This window comes from Nelumbo nucifera, chromosome 1, assembly GCF_055504915.1.
Source record: "Nelumbo nucifera cultivar China Antique chromosome 1, China Antique-T2T, whole genome shotgun sequence".
In the NCBI taxonomy this organism is placed as follows: Eukaryota; Viridiplantae; Streptophyta; class Magnoliopsida; order Proteales; family Nelumbonaceae; genus Nelumbo; species Nelumbo nucifera.
Window position 1 is genome coordinate 75,940,324 of NC_142649.1, and position 24,609 is coordinate 75,964,932.

The 24,609-nt window shown below is 43.2% G+C and overlaps 1 protein-coding gene across 1 annotated transcript; it reads right to left on the minus strand.

Annotated features, from left to right (window-relative positions):
* Positions 1–533: 533 nt before the first annotated feature.
* Positions 534–23,911, minus strand: LOC148803453 (uncharacterized). The gene is made up of 3 exons (XM_088895902.1): positions 23,431–23,911; positions 22,490–23,046; positions 534–1,469 (listed from the first exon to the last, which is right to left on the minus strand). Exons 1-3 carry the CDS (start codon positions 23,909–23,911, stop codon positions 534–536), a joined length of 1,974 nt encoding a protein of 657 aa, XP_088752028.1.
* Positions 23,912–24,609: the final 698 nt, after the last annotated feature.

Sequence of the window (24,609 nt, forward strand, 5' to 3'; positions counted from 1 at the left end):
ACTTTCCAGTTTTGCCCATCTGTCTCCAAGGTCCAAGGCAATACTAGAAATCTGGTCCGATTCAAGGATTCGAGTAATCCCATACTGCATGTGCCTTGGGTCTTACCCTGGTGGCCAAGACAGGCCATCCCAACACTTGGTGGCACACCAGTATCAGCCTTGACAGGATAAATCTCCCCAGACTTAACCAATGGCTGTGAACATTTAAAACTAACACGAGTCTCTATAAGTGTCCAGTTTTAGGGTCTTACACAGAATTATACCAAACAACATGAATCAAACATGCACTTTATTTATTTATACTAAATATCAAAAGTACGTCAAATCAAATTGAAGGTAAGGGCATACAAAACTGTCTAACACCTGTATATGAATAAGGATGGGTCAGCCTGGGAGCAATGAAAACCAAGACTGAGGAGAGCAGAACTCAGTTGAGAGAACCAAGCCCATGGAGCTTGTCGCAGTTCGTATAGTGCTTTGTGTAGCTTGCAGACATGAGTGGGCTTTGAAGGATCTTCAAAACCCTTGGGTTGTCATACATAGATGTTCTCAGAAACAAATCCATTTAGGAAGGCATTATTAATATCGAGCTGCCGGATATTCCACCCAAAGGAGACAGCCATGGCAATGACTGTATGGACTGTAACTGGTTTGACCATGGGACTGAAAGTGTTAGAAAAGTCAAGACCCAGTACTTGGCTGAAACCTTGCGCCACCAGGCAAGCTTTGTGACGTTCAATAGAACCATCGGATTTATGTTTGATTTTGTAAACCCACTTTGTTCTGATTACATTCATACTGGGGTGGTATGAAACAAGTACCCAACTATCATTGTCCAAGAGAGCACAACATTCTTGTTGCATAGCATGCTGCCAGAGTGGATGCTTGGCCGCTGTAGAATAGGTAGCTGGTTCACACTGATCTAGTGTGATATCAACAATGAGGGCTGCCAGAATAGGGTACCTGGTAGTGGCCATTGCAAGAGATGCAGTGGAGCTCATGGATCTGGTGACCATGGGATGAGTTCGCTGTGGAGGTGGAGGTGCAGTTGGAGTAGCATCAAGAAGCTCTTGAATCAGTTTGGTTCGGTAGGGCGGCGCAGAGGTGAATGATGGAACATCACTGGGAGCAAACTCAGCTGATGAAGTAGGGGTAGTAGGGGTCTCAGAAGGCACCGAGGGTGGTCGATGGAGATCTGACGAGGGAAAGGAAATGTCACAAGATGGGGAAGAAATGCCAAGGGATGGTGGAGCTGTTGTTTGCAGATTTGGTGGACCTATAACTGGTCCGATGGAGGTACCTGAAGGAGAACTGGTACAATTACTACTGAATTGGCTAACTGGGATGAGTTGCATACTAGGAAACTCAGATTCATCAAAGATGACATGCCGACTGATGAATTGATGTCCACTGGCAGGATGGCAACACCTGTAACCCTTATGAGCGGCACTATACCCCAGAAAAATGCACTGTTGTGACCAAAATTCAAACTTATGCCTATTATAAGGTCGTAGGAGAGGATAACAAACACAACCAAAAATTTTGAGAAATGTGTAATTCGGGGTTCTCGGAAACAGTACCTCATATGGAGAATGATTACAAAGTGTTGTTAGACAGTTTTGTATGCCCTTAGCTTCAATCAGAATGATGTACTTTATGAGTTTATTGTAAATGAATAAAAGTGCATATTTGATTCATGTTCCCTCGTATGTTTCTGCGTAATTGTTAGACAGTTTTGTATGCCCTTAGCTTCAATCAGAATGATTTACTTTATGAGTTTAATTGTAAATGAATAAAAGTGCATATTTGATTCATGTTCCCTTGGTATGTTTCTGTGTAATACCCTTAAACTGGACACTTAATGAGACTCGTGTTAGTTTAGAATATTCACAGCCAGTGGGTTGGTCTGGGGAGACCTATCCTGACAAGGCTAACACTGTGGTGCCACCAAGTCGGTTGGGGTGGCCGGTCTTAGCTACCAGGGTGAGACCCTAGGCACATACAGTGTAGGATTAATTTAATCTTTGAACTGGACCAGATTTCCAGTATTGCCCTGGACCTTGGAGATTGATGGGCAAAACTGGAAAGTTACACCCGACCCCTAGACTCGATTATGATACTGCACTAGGTGTCAGATCGGGCTGTCTTCCAATCAGTGAGATCTTTAGCGGGGGTCAAAACCTGGGTATGTTGGGACAGTCCGAGAATTCATCTGAGTGGGTGATCATAGTGACAGGATCAGCCCCTTTGTCGGACAAAGGTAATGATCGGGGATGCACTCTCACTAATGGAAACCAAGACTGCTGGCAGCCGATTTCAACCGTTGAGATTTGTTTTGCAAAGTATATTTTATATGAGATATAAAAGTATATATATTATGGTTTCTAAAATGTTTGCAAGAAGGTTTTAATTCCCGGGATCCATATAAGCAGAGAGTGCAACACTGTTCCTTGTAGCCGAGGGAGAGGTCCTCTCTTGTCGGGCAGTGTATGATCATTATGGGCTGAGATGTTAAGTGTAAGACCATTGAGGATAATGCCTGATGGGCTAATCTTGCATCTGCCTACAGTCCCTGGGTGTACAAGTTGGCTTGGCCCAGGGACCACTTAGGGTAAGTGTTGGGCCCATAGAGCCCATTCGATGGGTTTCAGGGGGTGCACTGTCTTTAACATTGTATTCGGCCAGGTCTTGTAACAAAGGCTGGGCCGAACCCATGTGGCTGATGTTTAGATCAATGCTTGGGTCCCATGCCATACAAGGAAGCCCAACTGGGCAGCAGTTAGGAAGGATAAGTGAGCACATAAGCTTAATGGGCCTAAAGCCCATTTTGAACAGGGCTATTCATTTAGTTAATTAAAGGGGCGAATTCTGAGATGAATTAGCAGATAGGATAGGGCCTTAATCCTATCCACTCAGAGAGTCCAGATCTAAATATGATTTAGATCTAGAAACCTCCTAATGAGATTAGGGGAAAGCTAATCTAATCTGCAGATAAGAGAAGGGTTTATCCCTATCACCTAAAGAGAAGTCTTATCCAAATATGATTTGGATAAGCTGCTCCTAATTGGATTAGGAGCTGATGTTTTAGGTTTACAAAAGAAGGGGGCGACAACCTAAGAGACACACATCAGATTTCCTTTAGTGCAGAAAACAAGAAGAGAGAATTCTGCACCCTGCGAATACTCTCTTGCCGCCTTCCTGTTCTTGCCGCCCTGTTTGCCAGTTCGATCTCCAAATGTGGGAGAAGTCAAGATTGGATCTTGAAATCAGTTCTTTAAGAAATGATTGAAAGGAAGTTGTGCTCACGTACCATCCTACTGATTCTTGCGAAGGACAGAGTTCTTGGAGAAGAACACTACTGATTCTGCTCCATCCATTGACAAAGCCACTATCACAGAAATTGTTTGAGAAACACGTGGAAAGCATGGGACTCCGGCTAGTACCTGATTGGACCTAAGTGCAAGTGGGAGCTGTTAGACAGTTTTGTATGCCCTTAGCTTCAATCAGAATGATGTACTTTATGAGTTTATTGTAAAGGAATAAAAGTGCATATTTGATTCATGTTCCCTTGATATGTTTCTGTGTAATACCCTTAAACTGGACACTTAATGAGACTCGTGTTAGTTTAGAATGTTCACAGCCAGTGGGTCGGTCTGGGGAGACCTATCCTGACAAGGCTGACACTGTGGTGCCACCAAGTCGGTTGGGGTGGCCTGTCTCAGCTGCCAGGGTGAGACCCAAGGCACATACAATGTAGGATTAATTGAATCTTTGAACTGGACCAGATTTCCAGTATTGCCCTGGACCTTGGAGATTGATGGGCAAAACTGGAAATTTACACCCAACCCCTAGACTCGATTATGATACTGCACTAGGTGTCGGATTGGGCTGTCTTTGATGTACCAATCAGTGAGATCCTTAGCGGGGGTCAAAACCTGGGTATGTTGGGACAGTCCGAGAATTCATCTGAGTGGGTGATCATAGTGACAGAATCAGCTCCTTTGATTGACAAAGGTAATGATCGAGGATGCACTCTCACTGATGGAAACCAAGACTGTCGGCAACCGATTTCAACCGTTGAGATTTGTTTTGCAAAGTATATTTTATACGAGATATAAAAGTATATATATTATGGTTTCTAAAATGTTTGCAAGAAGATTTTAATTCTCGGGATCCATATAAGCAGAGAGTGCAACATTGTTCCTTGCAGCCGAGGGAGATGTCCTCTCTTGTCGGGCAGTGTATGATCATTATGGGCTGAGAGGTTAAGTGTAAGACCATTGAGGATAATGCCTGATGGGCTAATCTTGCATCTGCCCACAGTCCCTGGGTGTTACAAGGTGGCTTGGCCCAGGGATCACTTAGGGTAAGTGTTTAGCCCATAGAGCCCATTCGATGGGTTTCAGGGGGTGCACTATCTTTAATAGTGTATTCGGCCAGGGCTTGTAACAAAGGCTGGGCCGAACCCATGTGGCTGATGTGTAGATGCTTGGGTCCCACGCCATACAAGGAAGCCCAACTGGGCAGCAGTTAAGAAGGATAAGTGAGCACATAAGCTTAATGGGCCTAAATCCCATTTCGAACTGGGCTATTCATTTAGTTAATTAAAGGGGCGAATTATGAGATGGATTAGCAGATAGGATAGGGTCTTAATCCTATCCACTCAGAGAGTCCAGATTTGAATATGATTCAAATCTAGAAACCTCCTGATGAGATTAGGGGAAAGTTAATCTAATCTGCAGATAAGATAAGGGTTTATCCCTATCACCTAAAGAGAAGTCTTATCAAAATATGATTTGGATAAGTTGCTCCTAATTGGATTAGGAGCTGATCGTTTAGATTAACAAAAGAAGGGGGCGACAACCTAAGAGACACACATCAGATTTCCTTTAATGCAGAAAACAAGAAGAGAGAATTCTGCACCCTGTGAATACTCTCTTGCCGCCTTCCTGTTCTTGCCCCCCTGTTTGCTAGTTCGATCTCCAGTTGTGGGAGAGGTCAAGATTGGATCTTGACATCAGTTCTTTAAAAAAGGATTAAAAGGAAGTTGTGCTCACGTACCATCCTGCTGATTCTTGCGAAGGACAGAGTTCTTGGAGAAGAACACTGTTGATTCTGCTCCATCCTGCACTGCGCCATTTTCAGTGGGAGCAGTTTTTGGATCCTTCCTTGGGCGTGAACACCTCCGTTGGGAGATACTATTTCTTCGTATCAGGTATAATTCTCTCCTACTCCTTTTGGTTCAGATCTGATTCAGTTTAAGGTTCAAGAATGATCATTGAAAATATGATTTTCTAAATAGGGAATGCGATTCCCAGTTGAAGGGAGAGAAAAATTTTTGAAATTCGCCCCCTTATTCCGCAATCTTTGGGCGTCCATAGGATGGATCTCTCATCCCTTCAGTGTAGGATTAATTGAATCTGTGAACTGGACCAAATTTCCAGTATTGCCTTAGACCTTGGAGATTGATGGGCAAAACTGGAAAGTTACACTCGACCCCTAGACTCGATTATTATACTGCACTAGGTGTCGGATTGGGCTGTCTTTGATGTACCAATCAGTGAGATCCTTAGCGGGGGTCAAAACCTGGGTATGTTGGGACAGTCCGAGAATTCATCTGAGTGGGTGATCATAGTGACAGAATCAGCTCCTTTGTTTGACAAAGGTAATGATCGAGGATGCACTCTCACTGATGGAAACCAAGACTGTCGGCAACCGATTTCAACCGTTGAGATTTGTTTTGCAAAGTATATTTTATACGAGATATAAAAGTATATATATTATGGTTTCTAAAATGTTTGCAAGAAGATTTTAATTCTCGGGATCCATATAAGCAGAGAGTGCAACATTGTTCCTTGCAGCCGAGGGAGATGTCCTCTCTTGTCGGGCAGTGTATGATCATTATGGGCTGAGAGGTTAAGTGTAAGACCATTGAGGATAATGCCTGATGGGCTAATCTTGCATCTGCCCACAGTCCCTGGGTGTTACAAGGTGGCTTGGCCCAGGGATCACTTAGGGTAAGTGTTTAGCCCATAGAGCCCATTCGATGGGTTTCAGGGGGTGCACTATCTTTAATAGTGTATTCGGCCAGGGCTTGTAACAAAGGCTGGGCCGAACCCATGTGGCTGATGTGTAGATGCTTGGGTCCCACGCCATACAAGGAAGCCCAACTGGGCAGCAGTTAAGAAGGATAAGTGAGCACATAAGCTTAATGGGCCTAAATCCCATTTCGAACTGGGCTATTCATTTAGTTAATTAAAGGGGCGAATTATGAGATGGATTAGCAGATAGGATAGGGTCTTAATCCTATCCACTCAGAGAGTCCAGATTTGAATATGATTCAAATCTAGAAACCTCCTGATGAGATTAGGGGAAAGTTAATCTAATCTGCAGATAAGATAAGGGTTTATCCCTATCACCTAAAGAGAAGTCTTATCAAAATATGATTTGGATAAGTTGCTCCTAATTGGATTAGGAGCTGATCGTTTAGATTAACAAAAGAAGGGGGCGACAACCTAAGAGACACACATCAGATTTCCTTTAATGCAGAAAACAAGAAGAGAGAATTCTGCACCCTGTGAATACTCTCTTGCCGCCTTCCTGTTCTTGCCCCCCTGTTTGCTAGTTCGATCTCCAGTTGTGGGAGAGGTCAAGATTGGATCTTGACATCAGTTCTTTAAAAAAGGATTAAAAGGAAGTTGTGCTCACGTACCATCCTGCTGATTCTTGCGAAGGACAGAGTTCTTGGAGAAGAACACTGTTGATTCTGCTCCATCCTGCACTGCGCCATTTTCAGTGGGAGCAGTTTTTGGATCCTTCCTTGGGCGTGAACACCTCCGTTGGGAGATACTATTTCTTCGTATCAGGTATAATTCTCTCCTACTCCTTTTGGTTCAGATCTGATTCAGTTTAAGGTTCAAGAATGATCATTGAAAATATGATTTTCTAAATAGGGAATGCGATTCCCAGTTGAAGGGAGAGAAAAATTTTTGAAATTCGCCCCCTTATTCCGCAATCTTTGGGCGTCCATAGGATGGATCTCTCATCCCTTCAGTGTAGGATTAATTGAATCTGTGAACTGGACCAAATTTCCAGTATTGCCTTAGACCTTGGAGATTGATGGGCAAAACTGGAAAGTTACACTCGACCCCTAGACTCGATTATTATACTGCACTAGGTGTCGGATTGGGCTGTCTTTGATGTACCAATCAGTGAGATCCTTAGCGGGGGTCAAAACCTGGGTATGTTGGGACAGTCCGAGAATTCATCTGAGTGGGTGATCATAGTGACAGAATCAGCTCCTTTGTTTGACAAAGGTAATGATCGAGGATGCACTCTCACTGATGGAAACCAAGACTGTCGGCAACCGATTTCAACCGTTGAGATTTGTTTTGCAAAGTATATTTTATACGAGATATAAAAGTATATATATTATGGTTTCTAAAATGTTTGCAAGAAGATTTTAATTCTCGGGATCCATATAAGCAGAGAGTGCAACATTGTTCCTTGCAGCCGAGGGAGATGTCCTCTCTTGTCGGGCAGTGTATGATCATTATGGGCTGAGAGGTTAAGTGTAAGACCATTGAGGATAATGCCTGATGGGCTAATCTTGCATCTGCCCACAGTCCCTGGGTGTTACAAGGTGGCTTGGCCCAGGGATCACTTAGGGTAAGTGTTTAGCCCATAGAGCCCATTCGATGGGTTTCAGGGGGTGCACTATCTTTAATAGTGTATTCGGCCAGGGCTTGTAACAAAGGCTGGGCCGAACCCATGTGGCTGATGTGTAGATGCTTGGGTCCCACGCCATACAAGGAAGCCCAACTGGGCAGCAGTTAAGAAGGATAAGTGAGCACATAAGCTTAATGGGCCTAAATCCCATTTCGAACTGGGCTATTCATTTAGTTAATTAAAGGGGCGAATTATGAGATGGATTAGCAGATAGGATAGGGTCTTAATCCTATCCACTCAGAGAGTCCAGATTTGAATATGATTCAAATCTAGAAACCTCCTGATGAGATTAGGGGAAAGTTAATCTAATCTGCAGATAAGATAAGGGTTTATCCCTATCACCTAAAGAGAAGTCTTATCAAAATATGATTTGGATAAGTTGCTCCTAATTGGATTAGGAGCTGATCGTTTAGATTAACAAAAGAAGGGGGCGACAACCTAAGAGACACACATCAGATTTCCTTTAATGCAGAAAACAAGAAGAGAGAATTCTGCACCCTGTGAATACTCTCTTGCCGCCTTCCTGTTCTTGCCCCCCTGTTTGCTAGTTCGATCTCCAGTTGTGGGAGAGGTCAAGATTGGATCTTGACATCAGTTCTTTAAAAAAGGATTAAAAGGAAGTTGTGCTCACGTACCATCCTGCTGATTCTTGCGAAGGACAGAGTTCTTGGAGAAGAACACTGTTGATTCTGCTCCATCCTGCACTGCGCCATTTTCAGTGGGAGCAGTTTTTGGATCCTTCCTTGGGCGTGAACACCTCCGTTGGGAGATACTATTTCTTCGTATCAGGTATAATTCTCTCCTACTCCTTTTGGTTCAGATCTGATTCAGTTTAAGGTTCAAGAATGATCATTGAAAATATGATTTTCTAAATAGGGAATGCGATTCCCAGTTGAAGGGAGAGAAAAATTTTTGAAATTCGCCCCCTTATTCCGCAATCTTTGGGCGTCCATAGGATGGATCTCTCATCCCTTCAGTGTAGGATTAATTGAATCTGTGAACTGGACCAAATTTCCAGTATTGCCTTAGACCTTGGAGATTGATGGGCAAAACTGGAAAGTTACACTCGACCCCTAGACTCGATTATTATACTGCACTAGGTGTCGGATTGGGCTGTCTTTGATGTACCAATCAGTGAGATCCTTAGCGGGGGTCAAAACCTGGGTATGTTGGGACAGTCCGAGAATTCATCTGAGTGGGTGATCATAGTGACAGAATCAGCTCCTTTGTTTGACAAAGGTAATGATCGAGGATGCACTCTCACTGATGGAAACCAAGACTGTCGGCAACCGATTTCAACCGTTGAGATTTGTTTTGCAAAGTATATTTTATACGAGATATAAAAGTATATATATTATGGTTTCTAAAATGTTTGCAAGAAGATTTTAATTCTCGGGATCCATATAAGCAGAGAGTGCAACATTGTTCCTTGCAGCCGAGGGAGATGTCCTCTCTTGTCGGGCAGTGTATGATCATTATGGGCTGAGAGGTTAAGTGTAAGACCATTGAGGATAATGCCTGATGGGCTAATCTTGCATCTGCCCACAGTCCCTGGGTGTTACAAGGTGGCTTGGCCCAGGGATCACTTAGGGTAAGTGTTTAGCCCATAGAGCCCATTCGATGGGTTTCAGGGGGTGCACTATCTTTAATAGTGTATTCGGCCAGGGCTTGTAACAAAGGCTGGGCCGAACCCATGTGGCTGATGTGTAGATGCTTGGGTCCCACGCCATACAAGGAAGCCCAACTGGGCAGCAGTTAAGAAGGATAAGTGAGCACATAAGCTTAATGGGCCTAAATCCCATTTCGAACTGGGCTATTCATTTAGTTAATTAAAGGGGCGAATTATGAGATGGATTAGCAGATAGGATAGGGTCTTAATCCTATCCACTCAGAGAGTCCAGATTTGAATATGATTCAAATCTAGAAACCTCCTGATGAGATTAGGGGAAAGTTAATCTAATCTGCAGATAAGATAAGGGTTTATCCCTATCACCTAAAGAGAAGTCTTATCAAAATATGATTTGGATAAGTTGCTCCTAATTGGATTAGGAGCTGATCGTTTAGATTAACAAAAGAAGGGGGCGACAACCTAAGAGACACACATCAGATTTCCTTTAATGCAGAAAACAAGAAGAGAGAATTCTGCACCCTGTGAATACTCTCTTGCCGCCTTCCTGTTCTTGCCCCCCTGTTTGCTAGTTCGATCTCCAGTTGTGGGAGAGGTCAAGATTGGATCTTGACATCAGTTCTTTAAAAAAGGATTAAAAGGAAGTTGTGCTCACGTACCATCCTGCTGATTCTTGCGAAGGACAGAGTTCTTGGAGAAGAACACTGTTGATTCTGCTCCATCCTGCACTGCGCCATTTTCAGTGGGAGCAGTTTTTGGATCCTTCCTTGGGCGTGAACACCTCCGTTGGGAGATACTATTTCTTCGTATCAGGTATAATTCTCTCCTACTCCTTTTGGTTCAGATCTGATTCAGTTTAAGGTTCAAGAATGATCATTGAAAATATGATTTTCTAAATAGGGAATGCGATTCCCAGTTGAAGGGAGAGAAAAATTTTTGAAATTCGCCCCCTTATTCCGCAATCTTTGGGCGTCCATAGGATGGATCTCTCATCCCTTCAGTGTAGGATTAATTGAATCTGTGAACTGGACCAAATTTCCAGTATTGCCTTAGACCTTGGAGATTGATGGGCAAAACTGGAAAGTTACACTCGACCCCTAGACTCGATTATTATACTGCACTAGGTGTCGGATTGGGCTGTCTTTGATGTACCAATCAGTGAGATCCTTAGCGGGGGTCAAAACCTGGGTATGTTGGGACAGTCCGAGAATTCATCTGAGTGGGTGATCATAGTGACAGAATCAGCTCCTTTGTTTGACAAAGGTAATGATCGAGGATGCACTCTCACTGATGGAAACCAAGACTGTCGGCAACCGATTTCAACCGTTGAGATTTGTTTTGCAAAGTATATTTTATACGAGATATAAAAGTATATATATTATGGTTTCTAAAATGTTTGCAAGAAGATTTTAATTCTCGGGATCCATATAAGCAGAGAGTGCAACATTGTTCCTTGCAGCCGAGGGAGATGTCCTCTCTTGTCGGGCAGTGTATGATCATTATGGGCTGAGAGGTTAAGTGTAAGACCATTGAGGATAATGCCTGATGGGCTAATCTTGCATCTGCCCACAGTCCCTGGGTGTTACAAGGTGGCTTGGCCCAAGGATCACTTAGGGTAAGTGTTTAGCCCATAGAGCCCATTCGATGGGTTTCAGGGGGTGCACTATCTTTAATAGTGTATTCGGCCAGGGCTTGTAACAAAGGCTGGGCCGAACCCATGTGGCTGATGTGTAGATGCTTGGGTCCCACGCCATACAAGGAAGCCCAACTGGGCAGCAGTTAAGAAGGATAAGTGAGCACATAAGCTTAATGGGCCTAAATCCCATTTCGAACTGGGCTATTCATTTAGTTAATTAAAGGGGCGAATTATGAGATGGATTAGCAGATAGGATAGGGTCTTAATCCTATCCACTCAGAGAGTCCAGATTTGAATATGATTCAAATCTAGAAACCTCCTGATGAGATTAGGGGAAAGTTAATCTAATCTGCAGATAAGATAGGGGTTTATCCCTATCACCTAAAGAGAAGTCTTATCAAAATATGATTTGGATAAGTTGCTCCTAATTGGATTAGGAGCTGATCGTTTAGATTAACAAAAGAAGGGGGCGACAACCTAAGAGACACACATCAGATTTCCTTTAATGCAGAAAACAAGAAGAGAGAATTCTGCACCCTGTGAATACTCTCTTGCCGCCTTCCTGTTCTTGCCCCCCTGTTTGCTAGTTCGATCTCCAGTTGTGGGAGAGGTCAAGATTGGATCTTGACATCAGTTCTTTAAAAAAGGATTAAAAGGAAGTTGTGCTCACGTACCATCCTGCTGATTCTTGCGAAGGACAGAGTTCTTGGAGAAGAACACTGTTGATTCTGCTCCATCCTGCACTGTGCCATTTTCAGTGGGAGCAGTTTTTGGATCCTTCCTTGGGCGTGAACACCTCCGTTGGGAGATACTATTTCTTCGTATCAGGTATAATTCTCTCCTACTCCTTTTGGTTCAGATCTGATTCAGTTTAAGGTTCAAGAATGATCATTGAAAATATGATTTTCTAAATAGGGAATGCGATTCCCAGTTGAAGGGAGAGAAAAATTTTTGAAATTCGCCCCCTTATTCCGCAATCTTTGGGCGTCCATAGGATGGATCTCTCATCCCTTCAGTGTAGGATTAATTGAATCTGTGAACTGGACCAAATTTCCAGTATTGCCTTAGACCTTGGAGATTGATGGGCAAAACTGGAAAGTTACACTCGACCCCTAGACTCGATTATTATACTGCACTAGGTGTCGGATTGGGCTGTCTTTGATGTACCAATCAGTGAGATCCTTAGCGGGGGTCAAAACCTGGGTATGTTGGGACAGTCCGAGAATTCATCTGAGTGGGTGATCATAGTGACAGAATCAGCTCCTTTGTTTGACAAAGGTAATGATCGAGGATGCACTCTCACTGATGGAAACCAAGACTGTCGGCAACCGATTTCAACCGTTGAGATTTGTTTTGCAAAGTATATTTTATACGAGATATAAAAGTATATATATTATGGTTTCTAAAATGTTTGCAAGAAGATTTTAATTCTCGGGATCCATATAAGCAGAGAGTGCAACATTGTTCCTTGCAGCCGAGGGAGATGTCCTCTCTTGTCGGGCAGTGTATGATCATTATGGGCTGAGAGGTTAAGTGTAAGACCATTGAGGATAATGCCTGATGGGCTAATCTTGCATCTGCCCACAGTCCCTGGGTGTTACAAGGTGGCTTGGCCCAGGGATCACTTAGGGTAAGTGTTTAGCCCATAGAGCCCATTCGATGGGTTTCAGGGGGTGCACTATCTTTAATAGTGTATTCGGCCAGGGCTTGTAACAAAGGCTGGGCCGAACCCATGTGGCTGATGTGTAGATGCTTGGGTCCCACGCCATACAAGGAAGCCCAACTGGGCAGCAGTTAAGAAGGATAAGTGAGCACATAAGCTTAATGGGCCTAAATCCCATTTCGAACTGGGCTATTCATTTAGTTAATTAAAGGGGCGAATTATGAGATGGATTAGCAGATAGGATAGGGTCTTAATCCTATCCACTCAGAGAGTCCAGATTTGAATATGATTCAAATCTAGAAACCTCCTGATGAGATTAGGGGAAAGTTAATCTAATCTGCAGATAAGATAAGGGTTTATCCCTATCACCTAAAGAGAAGTCTTATCAAAATATGATTTGGATAAGTTGCTCCTAATTGGATTAGGAGCTGATCGTTTAGATTAACAAAAGAAGGGGGCGACAACCTAAGAGACACACATCAGATTTCCTTTAATGCAGAAAACAAGAAGAGAGAATTCTGCACCCTGTGAATACTCTCTTGCCGCCTTCCTGTTCTTGCCCCCCTGTTTGCTAGTTCGATCTCCAGTTGTGGGAGAGGTCAAGATTGGATCTTGACATCAGTTCTTTAAAAAAGGATTAAAAGGAAGTTGTGCTCACGTACCATCCTGCTGATTCTTGCGAAGGACAGAGTTCTTGGAGAAGAACACTGTTGATTCTGCTCCATCCTGCACTGCGCCATTTTCAGTGGGAGCAGTTTTTGGATCCTTCCTTGGGCGTGAACACCTCCGTTGGGAGATACTATTTCTTCGTATCAGGTATAATTCTCTCCTACTCCTTTTGGTTCAGATCTGATTCAGTTTAAGGTTCAAGAATGATCATTGAAAATATGATTTTCTAAATAGGGAATGCGATTCCCAGTTGAAGGGAGAGAAAAATTTTTGAAATTCGCCCCCTTATTCCGCAATCTTTGGGCGTCCATAGGATGGATCTCTCATCCCTTCAGTGTAGGATTAATTGAATCTGTGAACTGGACCAAATTTCCAGTATTGCCTTAGACCTTGGAGATTGATGGGCAAAACTGGAAAGTTACACTCGACCCCTAGACTCGATTATTATACTGCACTAGGTGTCGGATTGGGCTGTCTTTGATGTACCAATCAGTGAGATCCTTAGCGGGGGTCAAAACCTGGGTATGTTGGGACAGTCCGAGAATTCATCTGAGTGGGTGATCATAGTGACAGAATCAGCTCCTTTGTTTGACAAAGGTAATGATCGAGGATGCACTCTCACTGATGGAAACCAAGACTGTCGGCAACCGATTTCAACCGTTGAGATTTGTTTTGCAAAGTATATTTTATACGAGATATAAAAGTATATATATTATGGTTTCTAAAATGTTTGCAAGAAGATTTTAATTCTCGGGATCCATATAAGCAGAGAGTGCAACATTGTTCCTTGCAGCCGAGGGAGATGTCCTCTCTTGTCGGGCAGTGTATGATCATTATGGGCTGAGAGGTTAAGTGTAAGACCATTGAGGATAATGCCTGATGGGCTAATCTTGCATCTGCCCACAGTCCCTGGGTGTTACAAGGTGGCTTGGCCCAGGGATCACTTAGGGTAAGTGTTTAGCCCATAGAGCCCATTCGATGGGTTTCAGGGGGTGCACTATCTTTAATAGTGTATTCGGCCAGGGCTTGTAACAAAGGCTGGGCCGAACCCATGTGGCTGATGTGTAGATGCTTGGGTCCCACGCCATACAAGGAAGCCCAACTGGGCAGCAGTTAAGAAGGATAAGTGAGCACATAAGCTTAATGGGCCTAAATCCCATTTCGAACTGGGCTATTCATTTAGTTAATTAAAGGGGCGAATTATGAGATGGATTAGCAGATAGGATAGGGTCTTAATCCTATCCACTCAGAGAGTCCAGATTTGAATATGATTCAAATCTAGAAACCTCCTGATGAGATTAGGGGAAAGTTAATCTAATCTGCAGATAAGATAAGGGTTTATCCCTATCACCTAAAGAGAAGTCTTATCAAAATATGATTTGGATAAGTTGCTCCTAATTGGATTAGGAGCTGATCGTTTAGATTAACAAAAGAAGGGGGCGACAACCTAAGAGACACACATCAGATTTCCTTTAATGCAGAAAACAAGAAGAGAGAATTCTGCACCCTGTGAATACTCTCTTGCCGCCTTCCTGTTCTTGCCCCCCTGTTTGCTAGTTCGATCTCCAGTTGTGGGAGAGGTCAAGATTGGATCTTGACATCAGTTCTTTAAAAAAGGATTAAAAGGAAGTTGTGCTCACGTACCATCCTGCTGATTCTTGCGAAGGACAGAGTTCTTGGAGAAGAACACTGTTGATTCTGCTCCATCCTGCACTGCGCCATTTTCAGTGGGAGCAGTTTTTGGATCCTTCCTTGGGCGTGAACACCTCCGTTGGGAGATACTATTTCTTCGTATCAGGTATAATTCTCTCCTACTCCTTTTGGTTCAGATCTGATTCAGTTTAAGGTTCAAGAATGATCATTGAAAATATGATTTTCTAAATAGGGAATGCGATTCCCAGTTGAAGGGAGAGAAAAATTTTTGAAATTCGCCCCCTTATTCCGCAATCTTTGGGCGTCCATAGGATGGATCTCTCATCCCTTCAGTGTAGGATTAATTGAATCTGTGAACTGGACCAAATTTCCAGTATTGCCTTAGACCTTGGAGATTGATGGGCAAAACTGGAAAGTTACACTCGACCCCTAGACTCGATTATTATACTGCACTAGGTGTCGGATTGGGCTGTCTTTGATGTACCAATCAGTGAGATCCTTAGCGGGGGTCAAAACCTGGGTATGTTGGGACAGTCCGAGAATTCATCTGAGTGGGTGATCATAGTGACAGAATCAGCTCCTTTGTTTGACAAAGGTAATGATCGAGGATGCACTCTCACTGATGGAAACCAAGACTGTCGGCAACCGATTTCAACCGTTGAGATTTGTTTTGCAAAGTATATTTTATACGAGATATAAAAGTATATATATTATGGTTTCTAAAATGTTTGCAAGAAGATTTTAATTCTCGGGATCCATATAAGCAGAGAGTGCAACATTGTTCCTTGCAGCCGAGGGAGATGTCCTCTCTTGTCGGGCAGTGTATGATCATTATGGGCTGAGAGGTTAAGTGTAAGACCATTGAGGATAATGCCTGATGGGCTAATCTTGCATCTGCCCACAGTCCCTGGGTGTTACAAGGTGGCTTGGCCCAGGGATCACTTAGGGTAAGTGTTTAGCCCATAGAGCCCATTCGATGGGTTTCAGGGGGTGCACTATCTTTAATAGTGTATTCGGCCAGGGCTTGTAACAAAGGCTGGGCCGAACCCATGTGGCTGATGTGTAGATGCTTGGGTCCCACGCCATACAAGGAAGCCCAACTGGGCAGCAGTTAAGAAGGATAAGTGAGCACATAAGCTTAATGGGCCTAAATCCCATTTCGAACTGGGCTATTCATTTAGTTAATTAAAGGGGCGAATTATGAGATGGATTAGCAGATAGGATAGGGTCTTAATCCTATCCACTCAGAGAGTCCAGATTTGAATATGATTCAAATCTAGAAACCTCCTGATGAGATTAGGGGAAAGTTAATCTAATCTGCAGATAAGATAGGGGTTTATCCCTATCACCTAAAGAGAAGTCTTATCAAAATATGATTTGGATAAGTTGCTCCTAATTGGATTAGGAGCTGATCGTTTAGATTAACAAAAGAAGGGGGCGACAACCTAAGAGACACACATCAGATTTCCTTTAATGCAGAAAACAAGAAGAGAGAATTCTGCACCCTGTGAATACTCTCTTGCCGCCTTCCTGTTCTTGCCCCCCTGTTTGCTAGTTCGATCTCCAGTTGTGGGAGAGGTCAAGATTGGATCTTGACATCAGTTCTTTAAAAAAGGATTAAAAGGAAGTTGTGCTCACGTACCATCCTGCTGATTCTTGCGAAGGACAGAGTTCTTGGAGAAGAACACTGTTGATTCTGCTCCATCCTGCACTGCGCCATTTTCAGTGGGAGCAGTTTTTGGATCCTTCCTTGGGCGTGAACACCTCCGTTGGGAGATACTATTTCTTCGTATCAGGTATAATTCTCTCCTACTCCTTTTGGTTCAGATCTGATTCAGTTTAAGGTTCAAGAATGATCATTGAAAATATGATTTTCTAAATAGGGAATGCGATTCCCAGTTGAAGGGAGAGAAAAATTTTTGAAATTCGCCCCCTTATTCCGCAATCTTTGGGCGTCCATAGGATGGATCTCTCATCCCTTCAGTGTAGGATTAATTGAATCTGTGAACTGGACCAAATTTCCAGTATTGCCTTAGACCTTGGAGATTGATGGGCAAAACTGGAAAGTTACACTCGACCCCTAGACTCGATTATTATACTGCACTAGGTGTCGGATTGGGCTGTCTTTGATGTACCAATCAGTGAGATCCTTAGCGGGGGTCAAAACCTGGGTATGTTGGGACAGTCCGAGAATTCATCTGAGTGGGTGATCATAGTGACAGAATCAGCTCCTTTGTTTGACAAAGGTAATGATCGAGGATGCACTCTCACTGATGGAAACCAAGACTGTCGGCAACCGATTTCAACCGTTGAGATTTGTTTTGCAAAGTATATTTTATACGAGATATAAAAGTATATATATTATGGTTTCTAAAATGTTTGCAAGAAGATTTTAATTCTCGGGATCCATATAAGCAGAGAGTGCAACATTGTTCCTTGCAGCCGAGGGAGATGTCCTCTCTTGTCGGGCAGTGTATGATCATTATGGGCTGAGAGGTTAAGTGTAAGACCATTGAGGATAATGCCTGATGGGCTAATCTTGCATCTGCCCACAGTCCCTGGGTGTTACAAGGTGGCTTGGCCCAGGGATCACTTAGGGTAAGTGTTTAGCCCATAGAGCCCATTCGATGGGTTTCAGGGGGTGCACTATCTTTAATAGTGTATTCGGCCAGGGCTTGTAACAAAGGCTGGGCCGAACCCATGTGGCTGATGTGTAGATGCTTGGGTCCCACGCCATACAAGGAAGCCCAACTGGGCAGCAGTTAAGAAGGATAAGTGAGCACATAAGCTTAATGGGCCTAAATCCCATTTCGAACTGGGCTATTCATTTAGTTAATTAAAGGGGCGAATTATGAGATGGATTAGCAGATAGGATAGGGTCTTAATCCTATCCACTCAGAGAGTCCAGATTTGAATATGATTCAAATCTAGAAACCTCCTGATGAGATTAGGGGAAAGTTAATCTAATCTGCAGATAAGATAAGGGTTTATCCCTATCACCTAAAGAGAAGTCTTATCAAAATATGATTTGGATAAGTTGCTCCTAATTGGATTAGGAGCTGATCGTTTAGATTAACAAAAGAAGGGGGCGACAACCTAAGAGACACACATCAGATTTCCTTTAATGCAGAAAACAAGAAGAGAGAATTCTGCACCCTGTGAATACTCTCTTGCCGCCTTCCTGTTCTTGCCCCCCTGTTTGCTAGTTCGATCTCCAGTTGTGGGAGAGGTCAAGATTGGATCTTGACATCAGTTCTTTAAAAAAGGATTAAAAGGAAGTTGTGCTCACGTACCATCCTGCTGATTCTTGCGAAGGACAGAGTTCTTGGAGAAGAACACTGTTGATTCTGCTCCATCCTGCACTGCGCCATTTTCAGTGGGAGCAGTTTTTGGATCCTTCCTTGGGCGTGAACACCTCCGTTGGGAGATACTATTTCTTCGTATCAGGTATAATTCTCTCCTACTCCTTTTGGTTCAGATCTGATTCAGTTTAAGGTTCAAGAATGATCATTGAAAATATGATTTTCTAAATAGGGAATGCGATTCCCAGTTGAAGGGAGAGAAAAATTTTTGAAATTCGCCCCCTTATTCCGCAATCTTTGGGCGTCCATAGGATGGATCTCTCATCCCTTCAGTGTAGGATTAATTGAATCTGTGAACTGGACCAAATTTCCAGTATTGCCTTAGACCTTGGAGATTGATGGGCAAAACTGGAAAGTTACACTCGACCCCTAGACTCGATTATTATACTGCACTAGGTGTCGGATTGGGCTGTCTTTGATGTACCAATCAGTGAGATCCTTAGCGGGGGTCAAAACCTGGGTATGTTGGGACAGTCCGAGAATTCATCTGAGTGGGTGATCATAGTGACAGAATCAGCTCCTTTGTTTGACAAAGGTAATGATCGAGGATGCACTCTCACTGATGGAAACCAAGACTGTCGGCAACCGATTTCAACCGTTGAGATTTGTTTTGCAAAGTATATTTTATACGAGATATAAAAGTATATATATTATGGTTTCTAAAATGTTTGCAAGAAGATTTTAATTCTCGGGATCCATATAAGCAGAGAGTGCAACATTGTTCCTTGCAGCCGAGGGAGATGTCCTCTCTTGTCGGGCAGTGTATGATCATTATGGGCTGAGAGGTTAAGTGTAAGACCATTGAGGATAATGCCTGATGGGCTAATCTTGCATCTGCCCACAGTCCCTGGGTGTTACAAGGTGGCTTGGCCCAGGGATCACTTAGGGTAAGTGTTTAGCCCATAGAGCCCATTCGATGGGTTTCAGGGGGTGCACTATCTTTAATAGTGTATTCGGCCAGGGCTTGTAACAAAGGCTGGGCCGAACCCATGTGGCTGATGTGTAGATGCTTGGGTCCCACGCCATACAAGGAAGCCCAACTGGGCAGCAGTTAAGAAGGATAAGTGAGCACATAAGCTTAATGGGCCTAAATCCCATTTCGAACTGGGCTATTCATTTAGTTAATTAAAGGGGCGAATTATGAGATGGATTAGCAGATAGGATAGGGTCTTAATCCTATCCACTCAGAGAGTCCAGATTTGAATATGATTCAAATCTAGAAACCTCCTGATGAGATTAGGGGAAAGTTAATCTAATCTGCAGATAAGATAAGGGTTTATCCCTATCACCTAAAGAGAAGTCTTATCAAAATATGATTTGGATAAGTTGCTCCTAATTGGATTAGGAGCTGATCGTTTAGATTAACAAAAGAAGGGGGCGACAACCTAAGAGACACACATCAGATTTCCTTTAATGCAGAAAACAAGAAGAGAGAATTCTGCACCCTGTGAATACTCTCTTGCCGCCTTCCTGTTCTTGCCCCCCTGTTTGCTAGTTCGATCTCCAGTTGTGGGAGAGGTCAAGATTGGATCTTGACATCAGTTCTTTAAAAAAGGATTAAAAGGAAGTTGTGCTCACGTACCATCCTGCTGATTCTTGCGAAGGACAGAGTTCTTGGAGAAGAACACTGTTGATTCTGCTCCATCCTGCACTGCGCCATTTTCAGTGGGAGCAGTTTTTGGATCCTTCCTTGGGCGTGAACACCTCCGTTGGGAGATACTATTTCTTCGTATCAGGTATAATTCTCTCCTACTCCTTTTGGTTCAGATCTGATTCAGTTTAAGGTTCAAGAATGATCATTGAAAATATGATTTTCTAAATAGGGAATGCGATTCCCAGTTGAAGGGAGAGAAAAATTTTTGAAATTCGCCCCCTTATTCCGCAATCTTTGGGCGTCCATAGGATGGATCTCTCATCCCTTCAGTGTAGGATTAATTGAATCTGTGAACTGGACCAAATTTCCAGTATTGCCTTAGACCTTGGAGATTGATGGGCAAAACTGGAAAGTTACACTCGACCCCTAGACTCGATTATTATACTGCACTAGGTGTCGGATTGGGCTGTCTTTGATGTACCAATCAGTGAGATCCTTAGCGGGGGTCAAAACCTGGGTATGTTGGGACAGTCCGAGAATTCATCTGAGTGGGTGATCATAGTGACAGAATCAGCTCCTTTGTTTGACAAAGGTAATGATCGAGGATGCACTCTCACTGATGGAAACCAAGACTGTCGGCAACCGATTTCAACCGTTGAGATTTGTTTTGCAAAGTATATTTTATACGAGATATAAAAGTATATATATTATGGTTTCTAAAATGTTTGCAAGAAGATTTTAATTCTCGGGATCCATATAAGCAGAGAGTGCAACATTGTTCCTTGCAGCCGAGGGAGATGTCCTCTCTTGTCGGGCAGTGTATGATCATTATGGGCTGAGAGGTTAAGTGTAAGACCATTGAGGATAATGCCTGATGGGCTAATCTTGCATCTGCCCACAGTCCCTGGGTGTTACAAGGTGGCTTGGCCCAGGGACCACTTAGGGTAAGTGTTGGGCCCGTAGAGCCCATATGATGGGTTTCAGGGGGTGCACTGTCCACAACAGTGTATTCGGCTAGGCCTTGTAACAAAGGCTGGGCTGAACCCATGTGGCTGATGTGTAGATCAATGTTTGGGTCCCACGCCATACAAGGAAGCCCAACTGGGTAGCAGTTAGGGAGGTTAAGTGAGTACATAAGCTTAATGGGCCTAAAGCCCATTTTGAACTGGGCGATTTAATTATTTAATTATGGGGTGAATTCTGGGAAAGATTAGAAGATAGGATAGGGTCTTGATCCTATCCACTCAGAGAGTCCAGATCTGAATGTGATTCAGATCTTGAAACCTCCTAATGAGATTAGGAGAAAGGTAATCTAATCTATAGATAAGATAAGGGTTTATCCTTATCACCTGAAGAGAAGGCTGATCCAAATATGATTTGGATAAGCAGCTCCTAATGGGATTAGGAGCTGATCCTTTAGGATTAACAAAAGAAGGGGGCAGTAGCCTAAAGAAAAACACACTCAGATCCTCTTGAGTGCTGAAATCACAAGAAGAGAGAATTCTGCATCCTGCGAATACTCTCTGGCCGCCTTCTTACTGTCGCCGCCATTACCTTCAGTTTGATCTCCAGTTCTTGGGAAAAATCAAGATCTGATCTTGATACCAATCTTTTGGGAAAAGATTGATTGGAGCTGTACTCAGAAGCCACCCAGTTGATTTTGCGAAGGGTCAAGTTCTTTTGGAAGAACATTGCTGATTCTGCTCCATCCTGCATTGCGCCATCTTCAGTGGGAGCAGATTTGGGATCCTTCCTTGGGCGTGAACACCTCCATTGGGAGATACTGTTTCTCCGTATCAGGTACATCCTTCCTCCTACTCCTTTTGGTTCAGATCTGGTTTGGTTCATGGTTCAAGATTGATTCTTGAAAAGTATGTTTTCTAAATAGGGAATGCGATTCCCAGTTAAAGGGAGAGAAAAATTTTTAAATTCGCCCCCTTATTCCGCAAGATCTGGGCGTCCATACGATGGATCTCTCATCCCTTCAAGTGTTAGAGTGGGAAGATGGTTGATCAGGTACACTGCCATATGTGCAACGTTAGTCCAGAAGGAAAATGGGAGAAAGGCGGAAGCTAGTAGAGATAATGCAGACTCAACAATGTGTCGGTGCTTCCTTTCAACTATTCCATTCTGTTTATGAGTGTGTGGGCACACCAATTGGTGATGGATCCCTTTAGAGTCAAGATACCGGAGGAGAGCAAAATTCCCCTCCATAGTCAAATTGAAAAATTTTTATTTTTGTAGACAGAAAGCATTCCACATGCCAATTGAAGCTTAAAAACGCATCCATGCCTTCAGATTTTTTTGTGAGTGGGTACAACTAAGTGAATTTCAAAAAGCCATCCACAAAAATAACATAATGTCTGAATCCTTTATTAGAAATTATTCGGGCTGGTCCCCATACATCAGAATAAACTACTTCTAATGGATGTGTAGCAGTAAATCATGAAACTGGAAGATGCTACCTATGACTCTTACCCATTTGACATGACTCACACACAGTACTATTAATACGACTCTGACAAGGTAAACCAAATATGGAAATAACCTAACTCACTACTTTGGATGCAACATGACCTAGCCGTTGATGCCATCCTGAAAAGGTGGTGCATTCTCCGACATAGACAATTGCTTTATTGTTGACTTGAGTTCCTCCAGGAAATTGATAGAGTCCATCTCTACTGGTTCCTCTGATGAGAACTCTCCTCGTATAATCCTTCACAAGAAAGAAATCACGATGTAACTTAAGATAAATATCATTATCTTTGGTAAATTTGCTCATAGAAAGCAGATTCTTGGTGATGTGTGGAACATGATAAATAGAGTTGAGAGCAAAGGTATAATTATTATGTGTCAATGATGAAGATCCAGAATCTAAAATTTGTGAACCTGTTCCATTACCAGTTGTAACTTGATTCTGGCCCATGTACTCGGACTGGTTCTGTAGGTTGTCTACATCTGGAGTGAAATGATGAGTGGCACCGAAATCTGGATACCACGTGGGATCAGCTTCATTCCCAACACTTGTGTGATACGTAGCAATATCTAAGGGAGTTTGTTGTTCTCCTTGATATGATAAGTCATAGCACCTCCTGTAGGTAATAACACCATGGCCTGGTTTGTTGCAAACTTGGTAGATTATTTGGGAAAAATTACCACCATGGTTGTAGCCACTGCCACGACCTTTGCCATTACCGGGAGCAGAACCACCTCCTTGGTTTGTATTTTTGGAGTTCCAATTATATTTGTTTTTTCCATGTGCGGCAAAATTTGTTGAAGGAGGGTTATTAGCAGCGGGTTGGTTGTGTTGTTCCAACCATGCCTCATGATTTAAGAGAAGTCCCAATACATCATTAATAGTAAGAAATTGAAATCAGTTCTATTGGTGATCATAGTGACTAGGGACTCATACTCAGTCCCAAGTGTAGAAAGAATGCAAAGTATAAGGTTTTCTTTGCCTACCGGTTCAGAAATAGCTGCTAGGCTATCGGCAATTACCTTGGCTCTCTTGACATATTCGGTTATTGATTCTAACCTTTTCTTGATGCTCTACAATTGTCATTTTAGATGAAACTCTCAATCTTGAGATGGCAGAGTAGGTTGTAGACAAAGCCTTCCAGACTTCGGCTGATGTGGTTAGGCCGATCACTTCAGTTACCACACTCTCAGTAAGAGAAGAGATGATCCACCCGAGCACAAGTTGATCCAGCTGCACCCAGTTATCATATTCTGGGTTCAGCACTCTCTGTCCATCAGGACCATTGATGTGAGTTGGAGGAGCTTGCATGGTTCCTTCTATGAGACCCAACAATTTGTGAGTTCTGAGGACTGGAATGTAGTTGTCGTGACTCAACTTGATGGGGAGCAAATGGGAGATGTTGGGGACGTTGATCACTGATGTTCCCAACACAGAACTCAGAAACTGGTTGGAGCTTCCTATGTTCGAGCTTGCTGCCGAGTGCACACCATTGTGAGCCATGGCTCTAATACCAAGTTAGGAAAAATAGAAGAACTGAAAACAAGAACAATTGGGATTGAGAATACTATTGATGGTATCTTGAATACTGATGGAGGGTGATTTGACCCGACCTTCTAACCAAGGGACACGTGGATATAACTTGACGTAAATGACAACTCAGCAAGACAGCTTGGCCACAACTCGGCGTAATGAGCTCGTTGAAAACCCAACATGAACAGCTCGCCACAAGACAGCTCGCTACAGCTCGCTGCAGAACGGCTTGCTGCAAGGTAGCCGCTATTGGAGCTCGCTACAAAGGAGCTCGCTATTGAGTAACCCAGAGTCTTTGGGAAACTTCTTATTCGACAAGACCGTGCTTGCCAGACTGCTCCCACGTCTCTTGTCTGGCGGCGCAGCACCTGCCAATTCAAAGGACTGCGCCCACGTCTCACGTCAGGCGGCATCATGCACACCAGCTCTACATAACGTCTCTCAATTGACAGGACCGTACTCTGCGATAGTTACCTACACCAATTGAATCAGCCTGGCGAATAACGGCTGTAGCAGAGAATCAGAAGCGGTTACACCCGATTTGACAGAGCATCAGTATATAAAGGCCCCGACTTCCAAGGGGCAGAGGTAATCGAAAATTGTGCATCTTCACTCTTAGAATTTATTACTTTGCAACTCTCTCAGTTTTCCGCTGAGTTCTAACTTAA